The sequence below is a fragment of the Drosophila mauritiana genome, chromosome 3R (assembly GCF_004382145.1).
Source record: "Drosophila mauritiana strain mau12 chromosome 3R, ASM438214v1, whole genome shotgun sequence".
NCBI classification, from domain to species: domain Eukaryota; kingdom Metazoa; phylum Arthropoda; class Insecta; order Diptera; family Drosophilidae; genus Drosophila; species Drosophila mauritiana.
Window position 1 is genome coordinate 9,386,204 of NC_046670.1, and position 8,437 is coordinate 9,394,640.

The window sequence follows — 8,437 nt, forward strand, 5'->3', positions numbered from 1 at the left end:
GCAAAATGTGAGCCACTGCACTGCACACAAACGAAGACATGTTAAAGCTAATTTTAATATTTTCCGTGACATGGCGTTCACTTTGAGTGTGCCACCGCCTTTGTTGTTGTTTGTCCAAATTGGAGCGTCCACCCATCCACATGTTTCCCCACATAGCTCTACTTGCAAGGATACCCTGCCCCGCCATGCCACAACATATCCATCCCTCCAGGCGACAAGTAATTTTACTTGGCAAAATAAATTGCACAAAGTCCTTTTTTTGCGATTTGTCGTGTTTATTTCTTTTGCTGTCTGCGCCGACTTTGTGGTGTTCGTCATGTGTGTGGTTTTTTTTTCGATGGGTGTGTATTTACGGGTCCTTTTTTGTACAGATTGGTCAGCATTTAATTTTTATTTCTTGGAATTCACAAGATACGATGCAAATATGACAAAAGAGGCTGCTTGGATCGATCTTGTACTGATTGAAAAGATAATTAATGTTAACTTGAATGGTTATATAAAGAATTCCTATAGTTAGGATAGTGATTATTTTAAAATGTAAATTATCTTACCAATAACTGGTCTCTTATGGTAGAAATTTATTGATTTGTTTATATAATGTATAATTTATTTATTTTTAAAATAGCCTAAGAAGAGCAAGCTCTGAACAATATTATTTATGATATTTATAATAATTAATTAATTAATAATTAATATATTGAGCTAATACTTTTTACTTGGAGGTTGGACTATTATAATTCTATTTATTATAAGCTTAAGATTTATTTACATTAAATATAAATTATCAGTGGCTTTTACCCCCTAGATGTTTAGGCAATGACACAATTTAATTTTGTATTTTTTTTGCAAAGTGCTGCTTTGCATTTCAAATGAGCTGAGCTGCGAAGATGGGCACCTCAAAATGGTTGGATAATTCTAGGGAAAGCCCTGAGCTTATTTTCCGAGCCATCAACTGGTCTCCGGGCTGCGTGCAGCGAATGACAAAACAAATAAACTTGCTGCCGCTTCAGATGCGCTTCTAGCGGTGGGCGTGGCAGCATGTGGGGGCGGTGGAATGGAAAGGGGGAAAGGTAGAAGGCCGTCACACACATTTGGTATGCATAAGCAGCAGTCGCATACCTTACCGCACAGCATTATCCGGCGAGGAGACATTTTTCCATATTTTACACAACAAAAGCAATGCCAGACGCAACTTTTACCTCAACTTGCTGTGACATTTTCCTTTTCTCCCACTCCGTGGGCATCCTCCATTCCCCCCCGACAACCGACCGCAATTTCAAATTTAATTCGCCATTTTCAGACCCGGGAACCACCCCCAACTTGCCGAAACAGCCACCCCCACCCAGCAAGGCGCCCATCCAACCAACGAGCCCAGCCTTCCTTCCGCCCGCTCAACGCCATCTTGTGGTTTTTCCTTGCCGCATTTGTTGCCCGCTTCCTTTGGCTTTTTTATTACGTATACGGAAAATGTGAAATTCCTGAAGACATTTTACTTTGCAATTTCCTTACGAGTCGTTAAACATTTCCAGGCTCTGGAGCAACAACAGCCAGAACAGCAACAACAACAACAACAACAATGGCCAAAGTTAACAAAACTAATTTAAAAATTCAAATTTGCTTTCCGCTTTTTATATGCATCACAAACTGTGCATTTATATGGCTGGGTAAGTGAGTATGTCTATATTTGTTTATATATTTAGGATTCAGGATTCAGGATCCAGCATCCAGGATCCAGGATGTGGGCGGTGATGTCGGGCTTTCCGTGGGTTGGTAATTTGTATTCCAGTGGCTTTCTGGTTGATCTTCTTGTTACATTTGAGTTTTTCTTTTCCCTTCGACTGCCTTCGATATTTTGGAGTATGGTTTTCTGCGGCGAGTGTGTGTTTGGTATAATTTATTTGCCTGCTGCCAGCCGGAGTAATGAAATCTGATTGCAAAATACATATCCAATTGAATTGAATTTTGCCAGCGCTAATGCAAAATCGTGCTCGGTAAATTTAATTAGGCACGGAATATATGCAAACATTTGGCAAACACTCGCTTCCAAAAGTCAGTGTCGACTAAAACATGTGATCCTCATCGGAATAATGCAAATTTCAGCTCATTAATATCAATCAAATGATTGATAGCACTTAGGGCCAACACAACAGTCGGTCCGCACCCCTCGATTCCGATTCCGATTCCACTCCCCTCGCTCGCAGGACGGTTAATAAATCCTTTGACAATTGCTACATTAATGTCAATACATTTACATTCGTGACCGACCCCTTTTTCTGTCACAATATTTGTACGACTCGTGCCGAAAAGGACTCGTGATAAGGATCCGCAGTGCGCTGCCGAGATTGAAATCCCGCATCCTGCCAGCTATCTCCGCCCGGAGATCCAATGTCAAAGTTTTAGCTCGATTTTGCGGCTGTCTCATCAATCAATTTCGTTTAGCCACTTGTCACTCAGCCATTTTATTTGGCTTACCCAGTTTCGGGTGCGACTAATTTCCGGCAAAGGGATTGAGTGCCAAACTCTTTCGCTAATGCAAATCACATTTAAAACACTGCACCTAAATCACAATATTTCATCGAGAGTCCAGGGTACAGCTGTAAATATAATTCGAACATTGTGTTGGACACTATGTGGCGTATTGGGCCCGCGGTAAATTTGCAACAAATTAAAGGCCAATTAACCCATCAGACGGGCTTATGAGCCGTCGACCGCAAATGCACACGCACACACGCAATTGCAACTATGCAATTATCAAATTAGTGCGGGGCGTGGCGGGTCAAGCAATTGGAGAAACAAATAATAAATTGGACGCTGAAATGCAAAACACACACACACACTAAACACTATAATTAAGTTGTTGACCCGACCCGACTTGACCCGCGCTGCATCGGTTTGGGCCAAGATGCGATGCACAAACAACAACCAACAACTGACAACTGACAGGCGCATAGGCCTCGAATTAATTAATATGTTTGCATAGCACAAGATGCAGCAATACAGCAATTATGAGCTGGCACGGGTGTGTCCCGTCATTCGCCCTATTCTCCCCCTCCCCCAACTAATTTCCAATTTTTAAGTCCTCGAAATGCACTTAATTTCCCACTGATATGGATCCTCCCTTTCGCGTTCTAATGTCCGTTGTGGCCTATTAAACACACCCCTTGGTTTTGGCCCACCTTACCTGGCTGAAACGGCACGCGCCACTGGAAATTTTTCACCAAACATTTTCAACATACCACTGCGGTTTTCCGGACGTTTTTATAGTTCTTCTCAAATTGCTCTAATTCGTTAAGTTATAAAACCGGCCGCCAAGTTTTCAGATACATTTAGTTTTATTGCCACGGCGGCGGTCAATGAACCAGAAGTCAAAAGGACTGCCCAAAAAGGACGACACATGCGTGTTAATCTCTAATTTGCTAGGTGATCATGTGGATATATGTATATATATATATAGATAGAATGCATACGTATTCCACATCACAGCGGGTAGTTGATAGGAGCTTGTTCCATTCGTATCCTTTTAATTGCCAGACGTCGCCGTGTTTCGAATTTCGGTATCTAAAGTTGTTTTTCCCATTTTAATGGCGCTATTTTCATTAGGCAAATGTATGCTCGCCTTATTCCTTTCATTTTACTCCCAAAAAAAATGTGGACTCCTTTATTTTTGTGTGCCGCTCATTAGCATATAAAATGTATGTGTTGTCCTTTATTTAAAGGCAGTGGTTGTGTTCGCCAGCGAATGGGTCCGTATACACAATCCACGTTTATTGCATATTCATCATTTTAATTGCTTGTTTTCATACTAAATGACTCGATAAGGCTTTTACGGCTATTAGGCGCAGGCATCCTGTGGCTCGCCACTTGGGTCTGTATCCATATTTCAAGGATACTAGAGCAAGGATACTAGAGCAAGGATACTAGAACGCCAATTGGAACCGAAGTGTGTTACATTGAAGATATATTCCCAATCCCTCTTTACTCTTCCGAATCGAAGACAAGCCTGGCTTTGGAATCCTTCAAATGAAATTAAATATTGCAGGACTCCAGCTTAAAAGGACAAAGGAAGCAATTCACGTAGAAAAGTGCAAACGGGATGTAGCCGAGGGAAATGGCAGGCGAATGCGGTCCCGATATGATTACTTTTCCTTTTGTTTTCCCATTTCGGAACTCGGGGAACTGGGGAAATCAAGAAAGCGTGGTGGAAAGAACAAAGGAATTACTTTGCCAACGAGTGAACGAATATGAATAAAAAAGTGATCAATGCAATGAAAATGATTGTCTGCTCGTTGTACCGCTCCCCTCACAATCGAGTGCACAAAGTGCGAAAAGATGAAAGTTTGCAAAATGTAGCAGTACTTTAATGAAAAGTAAAAACAAATAATTTGAAAAACGAAGGTTTTTTAATGGTGAAGTCGTCAAGGGGTCCTGGAATTTGGGTATATTAATGAAATATTTTACACCTTTTTTGTGCCAGGACCTACCTGGAGTCCAGGATTAATCTTTGCAGCCACACCCGCAAGAGGAAGCACATCGACAGGGCTTGCAGCCACATCCGCAGGATTGGGATCCGCACGAGGGGCACTGCGGCTTGCCACACCTACACCCGCACTGGACCTCTTCCGGCTCCTCAACGGAACAGCTCTGGACCATGGATATGGTCAGGGCAACCAGGATGATTAACTTTATATTGAACATTGCAACGGGCTGGAGAGAATCGAAGTCCACTTGAAACTGTGCCAAGGCGGAATGATGATCGACTCTTTATATATAACTTAGGAATAGGGCATTATTTGATCAGTTGATCTTTTATGCTATTTTAGGCTATCACTGCTGATTAAGTAAACGAATGGCTTAATATTTATCAATAATATATGTTTTCTTTAAATTTATAGGCAATTCAAGGTTGATAACACTTCGTACTGCGTTTATAAGTGCATTGTAAATTTGTTCAATATTTGTAAATAGTATTAACTGCATAAAAAACAGTGTTTATAAAGTAAAATAATGATATTTAAGCTAAAATTCAAAACCAAAAAAATAAATAAATTTAGGTGTTAAAAAACATGGAAAAATTGATGTTCAAACAAAACATTTAAAAATGGAAAGCTTTTTAATGTTTAAACATATGCTAAATAACCTTTAATTAGCTCAGTCTAAAAAAGATTTTTATATTCAAAAAATGTATTGCATAATTGTTGACAAAGATATATACACTTTTGCATGTCATTGCATATATTTCTTTATTATTTGTAATCCATCTCCCGCTAAATGAATAAATCATATAAATAATAAACAATAATAGAAACAAAGAAGTTAGTAACGTGATCCAACTTTTCACTTAGAAGGGCCAACAATAAGAATAAGTCAGGAATGCTGTAAGGATACAAAATGTATATATTAAAGAAGATTTGGAATCAAGTCTTTGGACTTACGTTTCCTGTTCTCCGCTGAGAATTTCAGCAGGTGGCACAAACTGTAGAATCTCTCTGTGGCAATTGATCCTGGCTTTCGATTGCAGCCACAGGGAGCCGGAATGGGGAATTCAGCAACCACGGGGAAACCCACGCTACACTTTCTGCTGATGAAGGAACGGCAGAGTTCCTCCGTAACGGGCACAAACGCTGCATTTACAAGTTATAAATAAATTACTTATTACTTAACTTGTTTATTTACTTACGGGATCTACCCTCCTTTTTGCGCTGATCGCTCTCGATTTGCATAAGGCATTCGTTTTGGAAACAACGACAGACACAATCCTGAAGAACCCATTGGTAGTTCCTATAGTAAATATTGCATTTACTTGAGACTCTCGTTGTTGGTGTAGAATCCGTGGAGATCTCTACTTCGGACTCAGTTTCAGGCTCTGATTCTGGTATTTCCTCGGTTGTCCTGGCGGCTTGTCCATGGTGGAACCACGAAAGGGCCAACAACAAAAGCAGCAATTTAATATTGAACATGTCGTAAGAGCGGCTATGAATATAACTGTCTCCATTATACCTCATTTGGCTATTTATATTGAATACACTCCCCTGTTTTAGCAGTTGTGGCAAAGCACTTTTTATTGACTTAGTGCATCTGAAAGTAAAATGTTTGCAGAACGTACGCAAATAACCTTGACTGGCCAAAAAACACAGCCGTAAATTTTACACTCAAAAAAAAAAAAGCTTTATCACGCAGGTTCCTAAATACAGACTCTAAAAAACTAAAAAAAAAAATCAGGAAATAATGCGCCGTTTTAGGCGCTTAGTCAATCAACTCTTAAGACAAATGTTACAAATAGGTTTGCTGCTTTAAAATGTTTATTCGTTATTTTAACAAGAGGTAGTCATCATCGATTGCAAGTCATCTTTTAACACTTCGAGTAGCTGATGTAGGCTGAAAGATATAATTATTTATGATATTAACTATATTTATATACAAACATCAACTTACGTTTGTTGCATTCAGCTGCGTACTTTTGCAGTTCGCACAGATTCAAAAACTTCTTGATTTCCAGACTGCCCTGTTTGCCATTGCATCCGCATGGCGAGGGAATCGGGAACTTGGCCAGCACAGGCCATCCAAGGAAGCACTTGCGCTTGATGAACTTCTGGCACACCTGCTCGGTGACCGGAACCACAGCTGAAAAATATGACAAAAATAAGTTATAACTAAATATAAGTGTTTGATTAGCATATCATCTTACGGGCTTTTCCAGCCTTTTCCCGCCGATCGCTCTCCTCGCTCAGAAGACAGCCGTTCTGGAAGACCCGGCACACACAATCTTCGAGAGCCCAGGCGTGTTCGCGCCAGTAGACACTAGGAGTGTTGCCAGAAGGATAATATTGAACATCTTAGAGGATTGATGATGCAATTACTGATACTGCTTGAAACTTCGGCTGCTGGACAGCTTTTTATACACCGCAAAAGAAGACGTTCCACTGTTTGCCCAGATGCATTTTGCGTACGAATTTATTGATAATATGATGATCAAATATTTGTGTAATTCGTTGGAAAATTCTGTTCAAATTGGTTGAACTAAATTTAGCTACTCAAGCAGCTTTCTTTAACGATCCCTAATAGGTCAGTAACCAGTTTAACCCGCTTTCAAACCCCTTAACGGCAGCCCCATAAAAAATAGTCGAAAAACCAACAAAAACCCACTTAAAATGTTGTGGCATAAATACGTTTCCATCTTTCCGGTTTTCTCCTGTAAATAATTACACACTGTTGTCATTAGCTCATTAGAGGAGTCGGAAAGGCAAAGTGCCGGAAAAGCAGATAAAACAATGGCAAACAACTCAATTAACCCTTTTCCGCCCAAACCCCAAATGGCTGGATTATGATGATGCTGCTTAGTAGCTATGTATATATATGTATATGATAATATAATAAAATAATAAGTGAAAAGTGTCGGTGGAGGGGCAAATCCTGACGGGTCTCGTATGTAATTACTTCAATTAAACCATCTGTGACAATTGCCGCAGCCGAACATGAAATTCAACTTTACTTTTGAAATTCCCAATTGAGTTGAGGCGCATTATCCTGGCAAGCAACCGCATTTATCTCCCTCCCCATTTTTTCCAGGACAACCAGGACAACAACAACCCCCAGGAGCGTCGCGTATTTTTACCTTTGACTTACCTTTACATTTTACCTTTGCCTCGACTGTTCCCCGCTTTTAATGGGGTGACATTTATGGCACTTTATCAACTCGCAAGTCAATAATACCAGCCAAGTATCTTAAATGTGGCTTAAAACGCACACAAAATGGCATACGAAGAGGAAAATCTTGGATGAAAATTGCAATGCGATAAAAATAAAATTTTAAATTTATGCCGCTTATTGTCAATTCTCGGCAACAGTAATTCAAGACTTTGGGGGGAAGCTAATGCCTTTCAGCTTTGTTCAAAGAAATAATATGGCAAAAATATAAAAAATACATGGAAAAAATATTTTAAATTTTATAAATTTAAGCCTAGTTTACTCGTTACTTATCAGTTTTAATTTATCCTTGACTTTCTTTATTATTTAGACATATTATAAAAAGACATCTTTTTATTAACTTTAGCTTATTAAAATATTAGCATTGGTCTTCATTGCCTATTCTATTTTTTAAAGAAAACTAATGTTTTTTTTTTAAATATCCCTGAGTTAATATTGATTGTAATAGGAAACCAATTGAAAGCGTTTGATCAACTTATTTCTCTCTGTATAACTCTATAGCGAGTGCCTGATGGAAGTCCCCAAGTTTGTTATGACAACTGAGAGACATTTGAATCGAGCACTTGGAGGGGGAAACTGCGGCAGGGCATTAGTCGAATGGATCCCCCAGGATTAGCCAATGAGAGTGGATTTTCCCCGCCGAAGCCACCCGCTTTTCGCCGCTTTTGGCCGCTTTTCGGTATTGTCTTTAGACTGCTGACAGCTTGTGGCCTAGGGAATTTCCGCGCCGAGA

General features: G+C 39.8%; 3 protein-coding genes across 3 annotated transcripts; all 3 read right to left on the reverse strand.

Annotated features, from left to right (window-relative positions):
* Window positions 1–4,378: 4,378 nt before the first annotated feature.
* LOC117145117 (keratin-associated protein 5-9) lies at window positions 4,379–4,713 on the reverse strand. The gene is made up of 2 exons (XM_033310635.1): window positions 4,482–4,713; window positions 4,379–4,425 (listed from the first exon to the last, which is right to left on the reverse strand). The coding sequence occupies exon 1, from the start codon at window positions 4,693–4,695 to the stop codon at window positions 4,495–4,497; it is 201 nt and encodes a 66-aa protein (XP_033166526.1). The 5' UTR covers window positions 4,696–4,713; the 3' UTR covers window positions 4,379–4,425; window positions 4,482–4,494.
* A 619-nt stretch (window positions 4,714–5,332) lies between these two features.
* Window positions 5,333–5,965, reverse strand: LOC117144361 (salivary glue protein Sgs-5). Its single transcript, XM_033309479.1, has 3 exons — window positions 5,678–5,965; window positions 5,433–5,621; window positions 5,333–5,373 (listed from the first exon to the last, which is right to left on the reverse strand). The coding sequence occupies exons 1-3, from the start codon at window positions 5,955–5,957 to the stop codon at window positions 5,339–5,341; spliced, it is 504 nt and encodes a 167-aa protein (XP_033165370.1). The 5' UTR covers window positions 5,958–5,965; the 3' UTR covers window positions 5,333–5,338.
* A 320-nt stretch (window positions 5,966–6,285) lies between these two features.
* Window positions 6,286–6,938, reverse strand: LOC117145295 (salivary glue protein Sgs-5). The gene is made up of 4 exons (XM_033310886.1): window positions 6,902–6,938; window positions 6,686–6,832; window positions 6,433–6,621; window positions 6,286–6,375 (listed from the first exon to the last, which is right to left on the reverse strand). The coding sequence occupies exons 1-4, from the start codon at window positions 6,936–6,938 to the stop codon at window positions 6,350–6,352; spliced, it is 399 nt and encodes a 132-aa protein (XP_033166777.1). The 3' UTR covers window positions 6,286–6,349.
* Between the last annotated feature and the right edge of the window lie 1,499 nt (window positions 6,939–8,437).